At 35.3% G+C, this 22521-nt stretch overlaps 1 protein-coding gene and 1 long non-coding RNA gene across 3 annotated transcripts; both read right to left on the bottom strand.

The window, feature by feature from the left end:
• Positions 1–14100: 14100 nt before the first annotated feature.
• On the bottom strand, positions 14101–14654 carry LOC110895122 (putative calcium-binding protein CML23). The gene has a single exon (XM_022142406.2). It carries the CDS (start codon positions 14638–14640, stop codon positions 14218–14220), a length of 423 nt encoding a protein of 140 aa, XP_021998098.1. The 5' UTR covers positions 14641–14654; the 3' UTR covers positions 14101–14217.
• Positions 14655–18465: 3811 nt separating this feature from the next.
• On the bottom strand, positions 18466–20918 carry LOC110895123. Of its 2 annotated transcripts, XR_004874154.1 has the most exons (3): positions 19173–20918; positions 18998–19110; positions 18466–18911 (listed from the first exon to the last, which is right to left on the bottom strand). It is a non-coding gene; the product is annotated as an uncharacterized LOC110895123 (long non-coding RNA). The 2 variants fall into 2 exon arrangements; XR_002566908.2 differs by having other exon boundaries at positions 18998–20918.
• Between the last annotated feature and the right edge of the window lie 1603 nt (positions 20919–22521).

Here is a 22521-nt window from a genome sequence, read left to right as displayed (position 1 = left end):
TGAATCGTGTATTTCATCTTGGATAAGATACATGGTTCAAAGCCTAGTTTTATTAGTGTCTTTTGTTAAGTCCGTTATGGAACTTCAAACTTTGGGTGTTATGTATTTCAAACTTGAAGTCTGTGTTTAAAACAATGATGGTTGTAATATTTTGAAACTTAATTATGGATGAACATCATGGTGTTATCATATAGTTGTTTGTTATGGTTGAATGCAATGATATTAAGCAAGTGACACATAATCACGCTTCCGCAAAAGTCAGAGTATGACAATTTTTACTTCTATTGAGTTTACTTGTTTATTTAATTGATTTAATTCATTCAACAATTGTTTAGTTGATTCAACTTCGTGCCTTTGCTGGTTCAAATTTGTTCTTTATATAATTGATTTAATCATTTGTTATAGTTTGACTGAAAAACGAAAATCTGTTGAAATCCTTTAGTTCATTCATTCTACATGCTTTTATTTTGATATTGGTTGTTCTACAACATTGTGCTTCTATTGATTCAAATTCAACTTGTTTATATTTTATGTGTGTTTTTGTAGTGAAATTGTTTCTCTGTTTTAGTTTTAAGAAATTTTTCAAATGTTTTAGTCTTAAGAAGTTGATTGTTTTGTTAATCTTGCTCAAATTACCAATGTTTTTAAACCCGGACTGGTATGGCCGGGAGCCGGAAGCATCACTGGGCCGGTTCTTGCATTTAACCCGTTTCAACATCGACCCAGAGGTCGGGCCGGGATTCGAGCGGTAGGGCCGATGGTTCGTCTAGTTAAGGTCGGGCCGGTTCATCTCGTATATGCACTGAATTTAGCCGGATTTTGGTACTTTTTCAGTTGCAGTTAGTTGTCTATGCGAGGGAGCAGAAGGGAGGAGTCGGATATGCAATGAGTTTAGCCCACGTTCGAAGAAATAACCTACCTCTCGAAAAAGATTTTCACCGTCATTTGCACAATTGCAGAAATAATTAGAGTAAAAAGACCATAAATAAATAAACTAACCAAACAAGATATTTGAAATGTAGAAAGGAAGGTAGTTGCCTTGAAAATAGCAAATCCAAAATTGAATTTAATAAAAAGTTCACATCCACAAGGCATTGAAAAACGAAAATAAGAAAACAAACAATAATTTTTCTCATCTTTTACTTATCCTATGGGTTATATTTTTTAAAACTTAGTTATTGTGTTTAATTTAGATTATATTTTTTTACCTTTGAGTTATGTTTTTAAGATGATTAACATTTGAATTTGTTTGTTTCTATTATACGTTTAAACGATTGTCTCATCTTCAAAATAGACTTTTTTTTGTATTTTATATATATACATATATACTAATTATTCATATTATTTATATACGGTATATGTGCATTACAACTTACGTCTACAAAAGAAGTAACCGTTCGGAGTGTTTTTGAGAGAATCCACACCAAAAAGAAAGAACCGCTTGGAGCATCAAAGGCTAAGTAATCTCTATATTATATATATATATATATATATATATATATATATATATATATATATATATATATATATATATATATATAATTTATGACGTAATACGGGTCTTAAATCCGGCCGAACCGGTCGGACCGATCCGACCTTTGACCCCGTAAGGCGACTAGGTCGACCTCCGGTCCGGTCCTGGAAACATTGCAAATTACATAACAACAAGATTAACTGGGTTTTCCAATGAGTTAACTTCAAACCTTAGGGTATTAGATAATATTGTCACATTAATTAATACAACATAATAAATAAAAGATTAAACTTAGGATATATTAACTTAATTACAATCATCATCTTACAACATTATCTACTTTTTAATCTTTTCTTCAACAGGATCCAACTGTGAAGAATCATGATGCTATAATCTGGACTAAACAATTGGAAGATGGAAAGGGGAAGTATGAGTATGGATTTGACCCGTGGGATATCGAATCTCATCCGGTGCTAAAGGATATGAAGTTCCACCGGGTAATATTGTACATGCCCGGGTGTACCAAGGAACAGTTTGAGGAATTCCTTTAGAAGTGGCGTAAAGTCATCACAGAAGTGGAAGAGAAATTGAATAGTCAAATTCACGTGCTTCACCGCAAAACCCCCCTTGAAGAGCTTGCAGCACGCAAAGGGTTGGTATGTAATCAGCAAATCTCATTCCCGTGGGGTGGGAGGAAGAGAGGCAATAAGTACTCAATCGTGACGTTTGCCATTCCAGAGAAAGAAAAGTATAGTTCCAATTATGATGCTTAGGTTAAGTGGTTAAGTATAGTTTCGGAATCTGTTATTATTATCTATCATCCACATTGTTATGGGATCTTATTATGTTTAGGTTTTATATAGATTTTTGAACTGGCTAGTATCATTGTCAGTTACCAACTTATTAGTATTATCTTGATGTTGAATCAGTTGTTACAATATTATGGATCTTCTTATATATTGATGTTTTGGTGTGCTATGAAACTGACCGTAAAGAAATACTACGCAAAATTACCAAGCCTGCGAAGGCATTACAAAATACAGAACATTAAAGAAACAACCTCTATTTCAATGGCATTATTGTAAAATAAAAGCAATTTTTAATAATTGAGATTGGTGATACAAATGTGTGTTTGTGTTTGTGTAAAAGGCTCAAGGTTGTTTACCATGGTATCATCTTGTTTATCTGTTTGGCAACAAAGTTTTAGTTATTGAGTTTTTAATTCCAAAGATCATGGTATAATTAGCATCAACTAAAACATTATGACATGTAAATTACCAATTGGTGCGCATCATCAGAAATGCTCGCTTGAAATGGCTTGCGAAAGGTTACCTTGCATGTGTGTCAAGCTAAAGATGAATGGATACTAATACTTTTAGAGGTCACATTTTCCCAATGTTTTCAGGATTGGACCGGAGGTCAACCCGGTCGCATTACGGGGTTTAGGATGTGTGTTAGATAATTATTGTATGATTAATTAAGAGGACTCCTAGTTATAGTCTAATATGGTAGATTAGTTATATATATACCAAGTTAATTGGTAGGGATTTGTAATTCAAGATTTTGAGAAAGTTTCCTTGATAATAAAGGTACTGGGTGATTAGTCGTACATATGTGAGTTCATATTTTCCGATCAAGTGTTTGTGTGTTTCGATTTGGTTAACATAATTGGTACCAATTGCTTTAGAGTGGTGTTTCACCAAGAGTCACGACCACATCATTAAGGCTGAATGGTGTGGGATAAAGCCCCTCACGTTACATTAGCGCCAATTGGACAGGGGGCTCCATTGTTAACTTTCTTGCAATGGGACAAAGCCCCATAAGGCTCATGTCTTCATCACTCAATTATATTTTTAATTTAAATTTTATCTAAATTAATAAACATTACATAAAAACATAACTTGCAAAACAAGATAAAACATAAAAAAGTTTCATTAAGCTAGAATAAAAAAGATTACAACCCAACTTAATTAAATACAATACATAAAAAGTTACTTTATTAAAATAAACGGCTTAATTATTAAAGTGGTCACGCAAAATTCTCCAAGCCGAAAGATGACGACAGTTGTTGTTTTGAACTTATAGGAAATCTACACAGGCCGCCTCAATCACTTGATCTCCGATTAAGCCCTCTTCGCAGTTCATGGCGTTGATAAAGAGCCACTCAAAATTTCCACACATTGTTCACATCATATTAAACCTATCAGTAATGTGATTCAAATTATGATTGTTTGCACCCACTTGTTGATGAAAGTGTGCAAAATTGCGTTCCAAGTTGAAGCAGAATTTGGAGACTCCTCTTGCTTCGCAACATGCACCCAACTCGTAGCCAAAGTGATGTTCTCGTCGTCGGTCCATCAGTTCGTCATAAAATGGCTGAAAATGTGAAAGAGATGATTGATTTTGTAATATGAAAGGCTAGAGAGTTGTGGTGAAAAATGTTAGAAAATGGGGATTTTATATATAGGAGATTAGAGATTTAAATGATTTTTAAATATATTTGACCGTTCAATGGTCACGGTCAAATATTAATTAACTCACTAAATGTATTCGTTGGCGCTCGCTAACCATTCAACGATTCTAACCATAGCGCCCTCCAATGGCGCTCATGCAATGGTGTTAGGAGCACTATGCTAGGCTCCGATGTGGCAAGGGACGTCATTCAACACCGACCGGCCTAAGGGCATGACCCCATTACAAAGAAGATGGCAAGTTTCACGGTGATTGGTTTGAGGTACGCTTTGGATTAGCCCAATATGATATATGCTAGAAAGCTACTAAACTAGGGAGTGGCATGCGTATTTGGCGTCGAGAAGTGCAAGAATATTAGGAAATGAAATCTGGGTTTTATTGTAATAAATGTAACATGATTCATATTTGTATTTGAACTTGAAAGAATCATTTTTCACTCATGAGCAGTTGTGTGTCACTTTATCAAAAGTGAAAAATCAGAAATTGGGTCAAATTAGTAATATTAAACAAAGACGACAAACCTATAGATAAAACAAATGTGGTGTATAAACAGTGGCGAAGCTTGAAAATTTCCACCGGGGGGTCGGAAGTCACCGGACCTAAAAATTCTATGTAAGTAAATTTTATTTTTATAAAACCAAGGGGTCGAAAACGTATATACCTAAAATTTCTATACAAAGCGTACATATGTAACACTACTGAGCGAAAAGTTCGGAGGTCCCCCCGGCCCCTTGAAAGCTACACCCCTGTGTATAAAGAAATCTTTAACGACTTATGATACTTTCGTACTCTTTTTTTTAGTTCATGGTAATTTAATGCTTACATAAGTATTGAAACGTTTTTTTTCATGTTAAATTTTATGTCAACAGTGTTAAATGTTATATAATATAATTTAGAGTAAATTACGATTTTGGCCCCTGTGGTTATATCACTTTTACCCTTTTAGCCTAAAAAATAATTTTTTAACATCTGAGCCCCCAACGTCTTTTTTTCTAATCCTTTGACCTCCAACGTCTTTTTTTTCTAACCCTTTTGGCCCCTAAAAGTAAATGGATGGGGTTACTGTTAGAGGTCAAATAGGTTAGAAAAAAAAGACATTAGGGGCTCAAATGTTAAAAGATTCTTTTTGGGCTAAAAGAGTAAAAGTGATATAACCACATGAGCAAAATCGTAATTTACTCTATAATTTACTTTGAATAACTCGTGTAACACAATGGTACTTATAAGTACTATAAAACATCACTGTTATATGACTATAAAAAGTAAAAAGAATATCACACACACCTATTTTGGTAAATAATTTTTCTACCTCCACCCATTTGGGAAAAAACTCAGGTTATCTGATAGCCAATACATAACGGATCCGGTTAGAGTGCCAAAATCCAAGTCCGTAGACCCGCGACCCGGCCCGAATGGAGCATGCATGGCTCAATCTAATTCTGTCATCTTCTCAAGACATGGCAATGCATGCCCCACGTCCACCATGCAGTTTACTTTTATGTTTTTAATCAATGTTTCCATGCTTTATTTGTTTGTACCTTCAGCTTCTTAACTAGTGAGTTAGTTTTTAATTTTACTAGAAAATAGGTCATGGGTTAGAGTAGTTGTAATTTCTTTTCTTTATGTATGAAACTTCCAAAAGAATGAAAGGGCAGTGAGTTTTAGAATGAGTTTTTTTCTTGTGTTAATTATCTCATGTGTGTGGGTTAATTAATTCGTCTATGCTAGCTCAATCGTGGCGTATTGGGTGGTGAACTTAGACACGATATCTTAACCGGAGTGGTGTATCTGTATCTTCGGTTGGACATCGCAGCCCTACCGTTTCGTTTGGTGGTGAATCTGTATCCAAACGAACCATAGAACTATCTTTTATTTTACCGTTTGATTTGAACTGGTGATTCGGGGTTATACTCCTATCATTATCCCTTAACGTCTTTGTTTTCGTCTTCCCTTATTATCCGTCTAGAATTCTTTTCTTTTGGAAAAGCATTTCGTCTTCCCTTATTATCCGTCTAGAATTCTTTTCTTTTGGAAAAGCATGTAAAAGGTCGTAACATATTCATAAGTCACTAGTTATCTCTTAATCCATATCCCATGTCATCCATCTTTTTATTAACTTTAAAAGTAAAATAAAAGGAAAAGCAAAACGCAATACGACGACACCAACTTATCTTTATATCTTGGGAGTCAATGTGCAATGCACCCGTCACCAAAACAATCACTTGTATTTTCAATGAATTATAATAAACGAACACATAAGAAAAATAATACCGGATAGTAAATAAAATAGACAATTTTAATTGGTATTAAAAATTTTGACGTTGTAATAAAAATCGTTCATTTAAATATATATGTAAATTCAAAATTTATTTTTATACATCTTGATAAATGAAAAAGGTTAAATATGGCCATGGTGCTTTAGGAATAAGATAGCCTAGGTATCGTTGCGAAAGAATAGAAGCTTTTTGACGCATGCATGCCCATGTCAAAAAATGGACAGCATTATCTCTCTCCCAACTTTCCAGCCTAATTAAATATTTATGAAGTATATAAAAATAATAGTGTATATATTTATAACTATAAGATTTTTTTATATATCTTAAAATCCATATTTTACGTCCTAATACTCTCAAAAAATGCTTCAACTTCAAATTTATCCTAATTGATGATGTTACAACCGTGTCCCTTTTTATACATCGACTTACTATAAGGCTTTGGGTATACTTTAACTTAACTTAACTCACCTAAGTGACACATCAACATTTTTTCCTCATTTCACTTTGTCTCACTCTAAGGAAATGGTTTAACATGTTAACACATACTCATTTAATGCACTTTAACATTGAGTTTTGTCTAAAAAAGAAAATAAAAATCAATTTAATCTTTTAACATTGGGTTAACATGTTAACACATAACTCATTTAATGCACTTTAACACAAGGAGGGAGTGGTTTGCAATGTTAGTTAACATGGCCGGCCCTGGGGGTGGGCGGGGAGGACCACCGGACAGGGCCCGATATTTCGAGGGGCACGTTTTTTATGAAAAAAAACCTGATATGTATATGTAAAATATTTTTTTAATAGGGTACACCCATACAAACACCAACATAGGCCCCCTTACAAAACTATTCTTATAGTTTAGATTAGTTATTAACCCATTTGGCATTAGGTTTAGACCTTTAGTGAGCCCAATACCCAATTTCGTTAAGGCCTAAGGGCACATTTTTTCGAGCTTGAACAGGGTACACGAATTCTCAGGGCCGGCCCTGTTAGTTAACATGCCATGTCATTGTTAACACTCTAAATATTAGAGTACACCCCATGACCTAATATCATCTATACAATTTATAATGGGACTTCAAAATAAACCGTTAACTGAACCTTGTAAATGTGGTAAAATCATCTTTTATAGGGTTTAAGGTTTAATGGTTTGGAACTTGAAGTCTTAAACCGGTTGTTTAACACTTTTTTATTTTTACTTTTTATATAACCGGTTGTTTAACACTTTTTTGTTTTTACTTTTTTTTATGCATTTGTATACGTATTATGGAAAAAGATCAAATAGAAAGTTTATTTTGGCTAGGAAGTGTAGGAAGCAATAAGATTAGGACATTTGGCAACATTTAAAATAAAGAAAAATAGTATTTTAGTCAATCTAACCCTTTCTTCTTCCTTTTCAAAACCCAGTAACTTCAAAACCCACCATTTTCAAAACCCACCATCTTCAACCATTTCTTCACTTTCTATCTCAATAATCACTACATTATAGTGCGATTTTCATCACCAATCAATGATTCAAACACCCGATCAACGTGTTCTTCAACTTTTTTTGAAGAAAACCCAGTTTAATTTCATACAAATCTCGTTTTTTTCCGGTGATTTTGAAGATAATCACTCGATCCGTTCGATTCGAGCGCTGATAAGTGTTTCAATCATTCAAAATTCGTCAATTGTTGAAGAAATCACTTCGATCCATGTAAGAAATTCTTTAATTTCATTTTTACGAACTGGGTTTTTGATTTAGTCATTGCGTTTTACGATCACAGCACAGACAAAACTATTGTCATGGTTCAATGCGTTTTAGAGAGAACACTTTCTTTGGTGTTTTTAGGCAATTGCGTTTTAGAACTAAAACATTTTTATGTGTTTTTTGGCCATTGCGTTTTAGAAAAACACATTCTTGATGTGTTTTTGGTGCATTGCGTTTTAGGTAAAACACCTTTTTAGGTGTTTTCAGTCCATTGTGTTTTACAGAGAACACTTTCTTTTGTTTTTTAGGCAATTGCGTTTTAGAATGAGTCATTTTTAAGTGTTTTCTGGCCATTGTGTTTTACAAATAAGATATTTTTTTGTGTTTTTTGTGCATTGCGTTTTAGGTAAAACACTTTTTTATGTGTTTTCAGTCAATTGCGTTTTAGAAAACAGACATTTTAAGTGTTTTCTGGACATTGCGTTTTAGAAATAAGACATTTGTATGTGTTTTTGGTGCATTGCGTTTTAGGTAAAAACACATTTTTATGTGTTTTAGTCTATTGTGTTTTAGAAAGTACATTTTGTTTTGAGTTTTTAGGCTATTGCGTTTTAGAAATAAGACATTTCTTTGTGTTTTCTGGCCATTGCGTTTTACAAATAAGACATTTCTTTGTGTTTTTTGGTGCATTGCGTTTTAGAAAAATGTCATTTTTAGTTTTTTTTTCATTGCGTTTTACGTAACTGGGGGTTTTTCAATTGCGTTTTACGCAACTGGGTTTTTAAATTTTTTTTTTTTTGAAAATATAGCAATAGTATACTCGTTTTAAAGATAAAAAACGCTCGTTTTTTTGTGCAATTTTTATAAAAAGAATAATGTCGTATGAAAGAGTTATTAACGTTTAAAAGTTGAGGGGGGAATTGGAGGAGAGAGAAACTATTGACTTGCATTGACTAGAATACCCCTAAACAAACTCACACGCCTCTTTTCTTCCCTTCAATTTTCATCATTTAATCTTAGCCCTTGATTAACTAAATGAATGGTCAAGATCACTTCCTAGCCTTCTTAACCAAATAAACTTTCTATTTTATCTCCACCCTACGTATTATATCCATAAACCATCTTTATTATTTATAAAAAAAATAATATATAAACTAATGGTTTAAATATTTGTTTACATACCAACCTTCGAACAAGCCGTCGTAACCTAGCCAGTTTGATTTTTCGTGTCTAGAAATTAGAGTTAAGAATTCAGCCAAAATTTCTGGTCAACAACTCAAAACTAGACAAATATTGAATTATAAACATCCCTAGTTCATCATAATTAAGTACTTTCCATTATTTAAATACCTGATTATATGAATTTAAATGTGGTCAAATCCACATTATCTATGGTCAAATCCTTTGTAGGAAATGATTTTTCGTGTCTAGAGGGATTCAGCCAAAATTACTGGTCAACAACTCAAAACTTTATAAAAATCCCTAGTTCATCATAATTAAGTAATTTCCATTATCTAAATACGATTATATGAATTTAAATGTGGTCAAATCTACATTATCTATGGTCAAATCCTTTTTACTCTATTGGTTATACAATCATTCTTTTTGACAACTTTAAATCTAGCTTTTTTCTTTAAATAATAAATATTTTGGTTAAAACATCTTTAGAAGACTTAAAAAGACAAGTGGGACACAAGTATTAAAAGGGTAACACATAACTGAAAGCAAACCAATTAAACCTTCACATTTACCATCAAAACCAAAGAGTTTTGTTTATCAATAATCAATGGAAGAAGGAGATGATCTAAGAACAAAAAGCTTTAGGGATGAAGACTACAACACAAGAAGGGCGTTCTTGACAAGTTATCCTCTCCATTTTGATAAAGAAGAAGACCATCAAGAAACACAAGCGCATACACCCGCAACCACACAAAGTTATAGAGTTGGTAAGGCGCTAGTAGGTTACATATATTCTTTTTTTGGTTATTATAATTAGTAGAGGTTTGAAAGTTGTAGAGATCATTTGGCAAGGAGTTCCTTATCGAATGACCAAACGTTTCTTTTTTGTTTATTTAACTATACGAACGGACACAAATATATGTTTTGTTCATTCATTTATGTCCGTGAATTTTACTTTATATATATACATACACTATATATTTGTATATAGATACATGTGTTTATGTTCGTTTAGGGTATTAATTAACAAATAAATATAAACGAACTAATAAAATTTCATTTCCTTAACGAAGATAAAGTTATGTTCTTTCATTCGTTAGCTTAGACTTAACCGAACGAATAAAATCCATTCCATGTGCGTTGATTCATTTATAGCTCTAGATGTTGGTCCTCTTAATGAAATTTATTTATGTATTGGGTGTAGACACAGGTGAAAAAAAGAAAGAGAAGATGAAGAACATAATAGTAGAATGGGCAGGGGGAAGAGCTATGGTTTTAAGAAGGTTCAAATACAAGGTTTCTTTTTATGTGTTTGCTTGTTATCCTACTGGGTTTAAACCTCCTAATTAAAGCTTTTATTTCTTCATCTTGAATTATAATTGTTATTTCATCTATACCTGTTTTTGTTTCATTTAAGTAGATATATAAATATTAAAAATATATAGTATAGATGTATATATGTGTCCATCCATATATATGTTTTTTTAATTAGACATGTAGATTTTTATATATGTATAGTATAGTACTCCATTCAATAGCATGTATCAATCATCACACTTTTACTTTTATTAGAAATAGTGTGTTGCATTCTCTTGTTAGAGTTTGTTAGGTAGTTAGAGATCCTCTTGTTTGTATTAATAACCTTTTTAAAAATCAATATACAAACATTTATCTTGTATTTTAGATTGTTTTGCAACTTGACGGTATAAAAAGTCATAAAGTTCATCTTTTGTTGCTTTTTTTTTGTCGTGAGGAATATATGCTTGATTGTTGTGTACATTGAGCGTTGTTGTAACTTGTAAGTACCTATGGCATGTCACAAATATTCTTTTTTGAAGAATATATTATATGTGATCGTTGGATCCATATATAAGATCCCATATCCATCAAATTTGTCTTTTAAAACATAAGTGTTTGAGAACCATAAAACCTTATCCAACCAACCAGGCTTTTTGACTGATTCGAGATCCAAATAGTTTCGTTTATGGTTCGGTTTTAAGTTTTAACGGTTTAACAGTTCATCCCAGTATAGAACTTGGAACCACACATTCATCTGACCAAACCAACTGTTTAAGCTTTATTATTTATACATCGCTTTTACCTATTAAAAATATAGTTATGAATATGATCCATTCAACCCAGCCTATTTTAGTTGTCATTCTGAAGAGGTATGGTCCCAATTCCCTGCCTACATGGCAGGGACCACACCACTTTTTGTGCACACAAGGCACCCACGTCACCAGGACCTTCTAGAAGCTTCCAGAAGACATCTAGGCGGTTCATAGCTGGCACCAAAGATGCTTTGCCCAACATAAAGGACAACACGTGTCACCATTAAGAGAAGGCCACATAGGCCTGCGACGACCCAGGGAGCAAGTCTGACGCAACCAGTACGAGGTATCCAGCGTAAGCAAATAGAAGGACGCCACGTGTATCACTACACCCTTCGCGACAGAGCAGACCAAGAGGATATTCCCCTTGGTCGGACAGCTGGCGCACACCCACAGCTGGCACAGCTGCTTCCTCCTTCTTCACCATCCGGCTATAAATAGGACCCTTCATCATTCAGGTCAAGGATCTTGGCTCTCTTTACTCACTCTATACACACACTGTTTTATTCATCTCAGAGCAGTACTTATTCTCACGCCGGAGCCTGGTTAAGAGGGAAAACCCCCTTTTTCCCTCTTAACGAGACTAACGGTGTTTACTGTTTTGCAGATCTCGGGCCTTTGATACGAGCAAGAGAAGAGGTTGAACCCCATAAGTGAAACGACCCTCTTGGTTATCCTTTGTGTTAACTATTGTTTCAACATTGGCGCCATCCGTGGGACTCGAACCCACGACCACGTGGTTAAAAGCCAGGACCAGGAGGCGCTCTACTCCTATTTTTCCTTTTCTTTTGAGTAGGATTCTTATCAGCCATGATAAAAATCAAGAAGAAGACGACTTGAAAAGGTGAAAGATAGAACAAAGGGGAAAAAGGTAGAGAGAAATTGCACTTAGAATTTGAAAGTGAAGGAAGAAAGAGATAACCGCCCCATATTTATACCCATCGCATTTAATGCGATGGGTAGTGGACCGTCAGGGAACAGAAAAAGCGCCCAATAGATGACTGACACGTCACAGGAAAGAGAAGACGTCGGCTCATTTTTCGGGAAGCATGGGCGACAGGGTTTGCTGATATGACAGAAAGTCACTGCAAAAGCAACTGTTCACCTCCGAAAAGACAGGGACGTCAGACGGTCACACCAAACGCTTCCCCATAACCACCAAACTTCCAACAGAAGAAAGCACAAGAGAGCCAAAACCCATGCGGCATGCGTCCATTTGGCTCACTTTTTTCAGAGGGCCAAAACCCATGCGGCATGCGTCCATTTGGCTCACTTTTTTCAGAGGGCCAAAACCCATACGGCATGCGTCCATTTGGCTCACTTTTTTCAGAGGGCCAAAACCCATGCGGCATGCGTCCATTTGGCTCACTTTTTTCAGAGGGCCAAAACCCATGCGGCATGCGTCCATTTGGCTCACTTTTTTCAGAGGGCCAAAACCCATGCGGCATGCGTCCATTTGGCTCACTTTTTTCAGAGGGCCAAAACCCATGCGGCATGCGTCCATTTGGCTCACTTTTTTCAGAGGGCCAAAACCCATGCGGCATGCGTCCATTTGGCTCACTTTTTTCAGAGGGCCAAAACCCATGCGGCATGCGTCCATTTGGCTCACTTTTCTCAGAGGGCCAAAACCCATGCGGCATGCGTCCATTTGGCTCACTTTTCTCAGAGGGCCAAAACCCATGCGGCATGCGTCCATTTGGCTCACTTTTTTCAGAGGGCCAAAACCCATGCGGCATGCGTCCATTTGGCTCACTTTTTTCAAAGGGCCAAAACCCATGCGGCATGCGTCCATTTGGCTCACTTTTTTCAGAGGGCCAAAACCCATGCGGCATGCGTCCATTTGGCTCACCTTTTTCAGAGAGCCAATAACCAGACGGCACGCGTCCACTTGGCTCACGTTATATTCACCAACTTCAACGCGATGCATAGAAGCCACAACTCTCATAAGTCCAGAATCCCTCCTAGACGATCAACTCAACTAGAAGGCACACTGGACTGGGGGGACTTGAAGAGGTATGGTCCCAATTCCCTGCCTACATGGCAGGGACCACACCACTTTTTGTGCACACAAGGCACCCACGTCACCAGGACCTTCTAGAAGCTTCCAGAAGACATCTAGGCGGTTCATAGCTGGCACCAAAGATGCTTTGCCCAACATAAAGGACAACACGTGTCACCATTAAGAGAAGGCCACATAGGCCTGCGACGACCCAGGGAGCAAGTCTGACGCAACCAGTACGAGGTATCCAGCGTAAGCAAATAGAAGGACGCCACGTGTATCACTACACCCTTCGCGACAGAGCAGACCAAGAGGATATTCCCCTTGGTCGGACAGCTGGCGCACACCCACAGCTGGCACAGCTGCTTCCTCCTTCTTCACCATCCGGCTATAAATAGGACCCTTCATCATTCAGGTCAAGGATCTTGGCTCTCTTTACTCACTCTATACTCACACTGTTTTATTCATCTCAGAGCAGTACTTATTCTCACGCCGGAGCCTGGTTAAGAGGGAAAACCCCCTTTTTCCCTCTTAACGAGACTAACGGTGTTTACTGTTTTGCAGATCTCGGGCCTTTGATACGAGCAAGAGAAGAGGTTGAACCCCATAAGTGAAACGACCCTCTTGGTTATCCTTTGTGTTAACTATTGTTTCAACACATTCTCCGAAATTGTAGTTAGTGTTTCGACTCCTATTTTTTTTATCAAACCAGGTCAAATTGGACCATGAACCATTGATAAACAACGCTCGAGATACATGTTGGACTTTAATTGTCTAAATCGTGTTGATCAGGTTCGAAAGAGAAGATACGGGTCAGAAGTGTAATTCAACCACAAAGATCTAAATTCTACCACAAAGATCTAAATTTATGCTTGTTCTTCGAAAGCATTGTTCGAAACATACAAAGAAGTTTGACAATTCTTTTAGTAGCAAATAATATAAATAATAATTTACAAACAATATCCAAATTCAACCACCAAGATATGAATTTAAGCTTGTTCTTCATGAAATTTTCAAAGCATCATAGCTTTAAACTCATCAAAGTTAAGCACTCCATCACCATTAATATCAAACTGCCTAATCATACCAACACATTCATCAACACTTGTCGACTCACCGAGTCGACTCAGCATCCGCTTCAAACTCTTTGGAGTAATGCAATCGGTTCCATCCATTTCATACATTCTGAAAGCCTTTTTCAAATCCTCAAGTTTCTCGTCTTCCTTGTCACTTTCCACCAAACTAATAAAATCCTCAAATCCTAACTGTCCTTCACTTCCGTATAACGATTCCATCACAACTTGTACTTCTTCGATTAAAATTTCGTCGTGGTTAATCAACCCGACGCAACGTTGCAACTCTGACGGAGAGATCATGCCGTTGTGGTCTTCATCGAAGTGATCGAATACGCGTTTGTAATCGCTTGATTTGTCCATGTTGGAAGAATTGAATAACAATTGACAAGTGATGATGATGAAATTGAAGAGTTGAGTATGATATTTATATATGGATTCTACGCGTGATTACACCAAACTTTAAACCATGCATGTTCGAAGTTGATGCTGAAACGAAACGTACGAAATTGAAGTTGTGGGTGAAATTTTATAGCAATTATTGCACGGAATTTATGGTACGGTGAAGAAGTTGCATGGAAAGTGGCAAAGTGAATAAGATAAAACGTTCATCATGACCATGGTAAACTTTATTTTTTAGATTTTTAAATAAAAATAATTAAACAACTTTAAAACTGTATAAACACTTTGTATTTGTGATTCTTTTTAAACTATAGAAATTAGTTAAAGTTTTATTGTTATTCTCAATTAACGAAATTAAATAAACTATCTTAATACTTTAGATTTGATTTTAACTCTAAATATTATTTAGATTGATTATTAGTATAATATAGTTACTATGAACTATTAAACTATTAAATATGTATAAATGTTTTAATATATAAAATAATCAAATTTGGATTCTAAATTTATTGAATTTTCTGTATAAACATGCATATTACGATTCTAACATTTCTATACAACAAAATATTTAAAAGAAAACATTTTTTTTCAAACTCTATAATACACGAGTTTCTAACTTTGTTAATTATACATTGAAAACATATATTATATAAATAATTTTATTTAAAGATATGGATGCATTTCTAGAACTCCATCCAATATCGTGTATCGATCGTCACGGTCACACTTTTACTTTGGCGGTATAAAAGGTCTTAAAAGTTTATCTTTTACTTTGTTTGGGGGAAAATTAATATGCTTTATTATTGAATGTTTGTACATTGAGCTTTGTTGTAGGTGCCTATGTCATGTCACTTTCTTTTTCAATAATATATATTTCTTATATAATATTACATATGAATGTAAATTCGTCCTTTGAAACGTAATAACTAATAAGCAACGCTCGAGATGCATGCTCACATAGTCATAGTCACACCTTTGACGGCATCATTGAAAACCATACAATAAAGTTTGTACAAAACTAGAAAAGATGTGAATAAATAAAGCTTTATTCAAGAACATTAGTATGTTTGTATTTATTAAATATTTTTCTCCAATGTGATAAATTGACGTTTTTATAAATTTAGGGGTTGTTTGACAACTTCTTAATAGTTAAGTGCTGAACCAATAAGAAGTCTTAACAATTAAGAGCCAATATAATGATTAACCGTTCAGAGACAAATGTTCACAAACGAACTTTTCGTTGGAAAAAGTCATACGTCTACCTATATTTTTTAGGGGTTGGCTAAATGCACCCTTTTTTTTACTAGTCATACCCCCCTTTCTAAAAATATATTTTAAAAGTTGTTAAATTTCACCCCTCTAAACAATTCAAATATTGTTTTTGAAAACTATTGTGTTTCTATAATTTGAAGACACTTTCTCTTACTAGTATTTTATTATATTTCTATAAAACGTCATTAAAATTAATAAAAAGATATTTTTTATACAATAAAAAACTTTCAGAACTTTTTTTTGAAAAAAAAAACAGTTGCTTTTATATTTTTTATTTATTTCGTATTTTAGTTCTCTCATCTTTCTATTTCTATTTTTATTAGTATTATTATTATATTAAAATGTTTTTTTAATATAATTAACAACTTTTATCTATTAAAAGTAATAAGACGTAAAAAGAAATAAAACGTTAGTTAAGTTGGCTGGCTTTAAAGCTTCATTTAATTTTTTTGTGTATGATTGTTTATACAAACCGAATTCGCATACCCACTTCAAGCCGCTATGAACAAAAAAATCCATTTCAAAATTAAAATGACTCGCTTTAGTTTAAAACGTGAAAAAAACGATTATTTTTCAAATAATCAAAAAAAGTTTCTTTTTAAATAAAATAACGTTTTAAAAACAAATACAAGTAATAATAATAATTAAAGACAAAAAATGAAAGAAAAACAAAAGGGTTTGAATTAAATTAATGTAAAAGTTGAAGGAGGGGGTGCATTCAGTAGAAAAGAAAAGGGGTACATTTAACAACACCCATTTTTTAAGATTTAGTTAATAAAAAAATCCCATTTTTTTGTCATTTTTTGGTACATACGACCCCTTATCTAGCCATTAAAATCCTCAAAAAAATTGACCGTTTGCAAATGACTTGTTTAAACCTTTTTGTCGGAAGCGAGGTATCCAGTGACGAATCAATAAATTCTTTTACTGGGTTTACTTTTTTAGATGTCTAAATTTCATGACTGAACATAAAAATTTTTGGGTCGAGTCAATTCGACAGTTTAGCCCGGGTAAATTTTATCACATAATAAAAGTACGATACAATAATGAAAAGAACATGAAAGATGATTCAAGGTTAAATGGTGATTGTCTTTGAAAAAAAAAGTAAACTTTCTTGTGTATATTATCTAAATACCAAATTCAAGTTTCAATATATAACAATTTAACATCACGAATCAAAATACCAAATTCAATTTTCAATATATAACAATTTAACTTCACGAATCAAAATTTCAAGCATATTAAAACAAAATACTTTAAAACTAACATCAAAATAATCAAAGTTTTGACACATTACAACACAACATACTAGTAGTTAACAATTTAACAATTTAACATTTAACAATATATAACAATGTAACATCGAAACCGGGAATTGAGCTCGCTAAATATCTAAATCTAATACCAATAGACTAATAATTAATTTAAACCAAAAGAATAATTTTGTAAGTAGGCATACGTTAGTGTTTTTATGATATACCCTATTAATTTTTTTTACATATACCTTTCGAGTTTTTTTTTAAATAACGTGTAATTCGAAATATCGGGTCCTGGCCGGTGGTCCTCTTCGCCCACCCCCAGGGTAGCCCCTGTTCATGAGCCGAGTTGAACTGAGCCAGGGCAAGCTCGAACTCAGCTCGATTAGAAACCGAGTTGGCTCGGCTCTGCTTGGATTTGAAATCGAGTTGAAAATATAAGCTCGGGCTTGCCTTGGTTTTAAATCGAGCTGGCTTGGCTTGGTTTGGCTCGATTAAAAAAAGAAAAACTAACATACAGGTCTAAAAATTCAATAGTTTAAAATATTATTCAATATTTCAAAATAACATATCCAAAATATGTTCAACCTTATGGATTACAAGCCAAAATCCAATTCAACAATACAAATTAAGTATTAAATTTCAATGAAATACAATATTAGTTCATTAGCATGACAATCAATCTTCAGATATGTCAGAGATATCAATTACATTTATATATACATCTAAATAATAATCAGTTTTTTGTAACATATTATAATGTATGTAAAAAATATATTATAAGTAAAATAATCCGAGTCGAGCCTTCAAGCAAGCCAATCCGGCTCGTTACGAGTCCAGCCAAGCTAGCTAACTTTCTAAGCAAATAAGCATTAAAAGAGACATCTTTGGAAGACTTGTAAAGAAACGAATAAAATCCTTCCCGTATGCGTCTAATTCGTTTATAGCTCTAGATGCTGGTCCTCTTACTTAAATTCATTTATGTGTTGAGTGCAAATACACGTGAAAAAAAAAAGAAAGAGAAGATGAAGAACATGATGGTGGAATGGGCAGGGGGAGACCTATGGTTTTAAGAAGGTGTAAACATAAGGTGTCTTTTTATGTGTTTGCTTGTCATCCTACTGGGTTTAAACCTCCTAATTAAAGCTTTAATTTCTTCAACTTGATTTTTAATTGTTACTAGTTTAAAACCCGCGCGCGTTGCGGCGCGCTAAACGCGAATCATCTATAAACCTTATTAGGTATAAATACACGTTAGTTACCAACAGAATGCTTTGGTGATTGTCACCAAACTCCCAAAAATAACAATCTGAGTTTGCTAATTTAATACATTTATCTTCAAAAACAAATATAATCATTTAATGATAATTCTCATACACCAATAAAAGAGTAACTTGCCACTCATTAAGACCCTATACCCACTGGATTTGTTTTCTTGAAGGCCACTGCAATCTCATCACCAGCCTTCAGTGGGGAAATGTAACAATTTCTAACCAGCCTACAAAAACAGTCCGGTAACCACCCTCTCTAGCTAACGATTACTGACCGAAATTCTTTATGGCGGTCTTCGGCTCAGAAAATGTTCACGTCTTCAACTTTGGTATCATTATTTCACGTGTTGAGCACTACATACCTCTGCCAATGAAGCTTTTATTTTTGTTGCCAATGCTTGCCCAAGTTTTTTAATATAAGGACTCATACGCTCTACTTTTATGAATGACTTAACATTAATATTAATAAATGAATTACAAAGAAAGATTCGGTAAATAACTGAAAATAAAGGAACATACTTGCATCATTGTTCAATGACAATAACCTTGCTTTCTCAATATACATTGATTTTCCAACATATTTAGTAGCGCTCCGCACACTCTGAAATCACCAACCTAACACAAACTCAAGCCTAGACGGCCCCTTAGTCATTATGGTCGATCCTTTGAAAAATTAAGAATACATTTATATTACCTTCTTTGATGCATTGTTTGGCCTGTTCAGATAGGCTATGTTGATGTTCATCTAATGTAAAATCCAAAGCTTGCCTACCACACAACACTTCTAATAATTTAACTTTAGGGATTGAACCGTAGATTCACAACAACTGGGGCACAAAAGTCCAACTGAAACTCCAAAAAACATGAATAAATCAACTAAAATACAGAACACATGCATAATGATCATCAATTAATCAATCATCAAAAGGAAAACCGATTACTCCAAACACATAAAAAATATCTGGATCCGAACAATCCCAACACATGTGGTTCAGACACACCTCTTCCTTAGTACCCTCGCTGCTTCTTGACGGGTGAACCGTTTCATCGCTAGCAGCTACTGCTACCGTCGGAAATTTCCCCAAAAACCTCAACATCATCGAGAATTGATCTAGACAACCTCGTCAATTCAATAAAAAAAGGGAGCAGAGTACATGATCCCTAAAGCAACACAAGTCATGACTTTACCTCTCTTATACCAAGGTACCTTTGATTTAATGTCACCCATCATTGACATGCACTTGAAATAGCATGTGGCCGCCGTGGGTGGCCAGCTCCCTCACCGTCACTCTCTCACTGAACCGCCGCATGTATCGGGTCGCCGCCGAAAGATTTCCCTATCCCGTAGTCTTATGGCCCGATCTAACAACCGCGAGCTGAGGAGCCCGACTCAGCCGGCATCTCCACCGGATTATCCCAATTAACCCACTGACCGCCTTGGAGAAGCCACAACTGGCGATAACTTGACAGATCGGGACTCTAGGACCCGCCGCCGTCATCTCAGACGCCTGGAAACCACCACCGTTTCTCTTCTCTCTCTAACGCGCGCGCTCTCTCTCTCTGCTAGACGGTCGGCCGGAGAAAATGGCCGGCAACCGTCACTCTCTCATCTTTCTCTCACGTTTTTCTCTCGTTTCTCTCTCTTTCCCTGTATCTGTGTTTTTGAACAACCCAGCACCGCCCTATCTCTTCTTTCTCTCACGTTTCTCACCTTCCACCTTATTCTAATATCCAAATTACCAAAGTACCCCTCATCTCATTTACTGTTCATTTCGTACCCTATCTATATTTATCCAGTTCAGTCCTAAGCCATCTAAATTCAGTCATCTACAACAAAAGAACGAAGAAAAGACGGCAAACATATAGGATGATGTAAACCCCAACAATAAACCTCACCTTTGGTCGCCAGACGTCGTCGGGGACAGAGGTAGAGATGTTGTGATGAGATTGATGGAGTGAGGTAGATGGGTTATACCTTACCAATCGGAGAAGCACACATGCAGACGAATCCGTCACCGATCTACTTGAAAATGGAACATGCAAGCTTTAATCCTTCTACCGGAACTTAGTCGAAACCCTAGGTATTTCGCCGGCCATCTTCATCATTATCACGTTCCGCTGATCCCTCCTGAAACCGCAATCGAAACCCTAGCCACCACTGTTGACCGCCACTGCAGTGACCGGAAACCCCGGTACCACTGTCGTTTCCACATGTGGATCTCTGCTGCATCACTCTTCCTCTCTCACACTTGCCGGATTTCTTCCGGTTCCATGTGTTTCTCTATGATGTGATCGAAGCATTAGGGGGTTCTGTGATATTGTTGGTTGGCGTATCTCTTTCAACAGTAGGTGTAGGGCAGTCTTGAGGGCATGTAATTTACCAAAAAACCCTTCTACTGTTCAAAGCGTTCCTTTATTAACATATAGGAAGATTTCATCTATATCTGTTTTTTTGTTACTTAGATATATAGATTTATATATGTGTTAGAACTCCATCCAATAGCATGTATGAATCATCACACTTCTACTTTTATTAGAAATGAGTTTGTTCCATTCTTTTATTAGAGTTTGTTAGGTAGTTAGAGATGCTCTTGTTTGTATTAATAGCCTTTTCAAAAATCAATATACAAACATTTATCTTGTAATTTAGATTGTTTTTTTACTTTGACGGTATAAAAAGTCATAAAGTTTATTTTTTGTTGCTTTTTTTTTTCATGACTCATGAGGTATATGTGCTTGATTATCGTATCGTGTACATTGAACGTTATTGTAACTTGTAATTAAGTACCTATGGCAGTATGGCATGTCACATTCTTTTTCGAAAAATATATTATATGTGATCGTTGGATCCATGTATAAGATCCCATATCAATTAAGTCTGTCTTTCAAAACGTACGTGTTTAAAAATTGTACAAACTTTATCGAACTAAGCCGGCTTTTGGACTGGTTTAAGATCCAAATAGCTTGGTTTTCACAGTTTAACAATTCAGCCCAATATAGAACTCGGAACCACATGGTCATCTAACCAAATCATCATCATCACACTCACTAAATCTCACCAATAGCCTTACTTCTACCCCAGTGGCGGATCTAGAAAATCCGAATATGGCTAACGTTTCAATAAAAAGGGGTAACGAAATCGAAAAAAGTTCAAATTTTTCCAAAATTTACACTACCGTCGGAGCGTCACCGGAGCGTCAAGGGGCAACGGAGGTTACCCCTTCTATCACTCTAGGTCCGCCCCTGTTCTACCCCGTAGGAACAGAGAGATTACTTCTAGTGAGACTCCCGACTCAATAGTAGTTTTGCATCAAACCTTGGACCTAAGGCACATAACACTTAGCAATCGGGACAAAGGCCGATTAGTACATGTAGACATTTGTTTTTCAGCTATCAACGCCACCACATGATTCATGATTAACCGTCCGCCGTTTAATAGTAGTTTTGCATCAAACCTTGGACCTAAGGCACATAACACTCAACAATCGGGACAAAGGCCGATTAGTACATGTAGACATTTGTCTTTCAGCTATCAACGTCACCACATGATTCATGTTAACCGTCCGCCGTTTTGAACATTATTTTCACGAAATTAGCAAAATAACGTTAAAATTAGTGTAATTTCACTTTTGCTCCCCAGTGCCCCCATATATATTTGCGAACTGAGTGAACAAATCTTGGCCATTGATTTATGCACGTAGATGGCTAGGATTTAATAATCAAATCGTAAAATACACTAATATATTTCATCATCAAATCAACTCCTAATTTTTATCAAAACAGGTGTAACCGGATCGTAAACCATTGATTAACAACGCTCTAGATGCATGCTTACACCTTTGAAAGCATTGTTGAAAACCATTCAAAGAAGTTTGACAATTCTTTTAGTAACAAATAGAGTAAATTATGTTTTTGGCCCCTGTGGTTATGTCAGTTTTACTATATTAGCCCAAAATAAGAATTTTTAACGTATCTGCCCCCATGGTCCCTATATCTAACCATTTTGGCCCCTAATTCTAACCAAACCCCAACTCTGGTTAACT

This window comes from Helianthus annuus, chromosome 12 (genome assembly GCF_002127325.2).
Source record: "Helianthus annuus cultivar XRQ/B chromosome 12, HanXRQr2.0-SUNRISE, whole genome shotgun sequence".
NCBI classification, from domain to species: Eukaryota; Viridiplantae; Streptophyta; class Magnoliopsida; order Asterales; family Asteraceae; genus Helianthus; species Helianthus annuus.
This window is presented reverse-complemented; position numbering and strand designations above follow the sequence as displayed.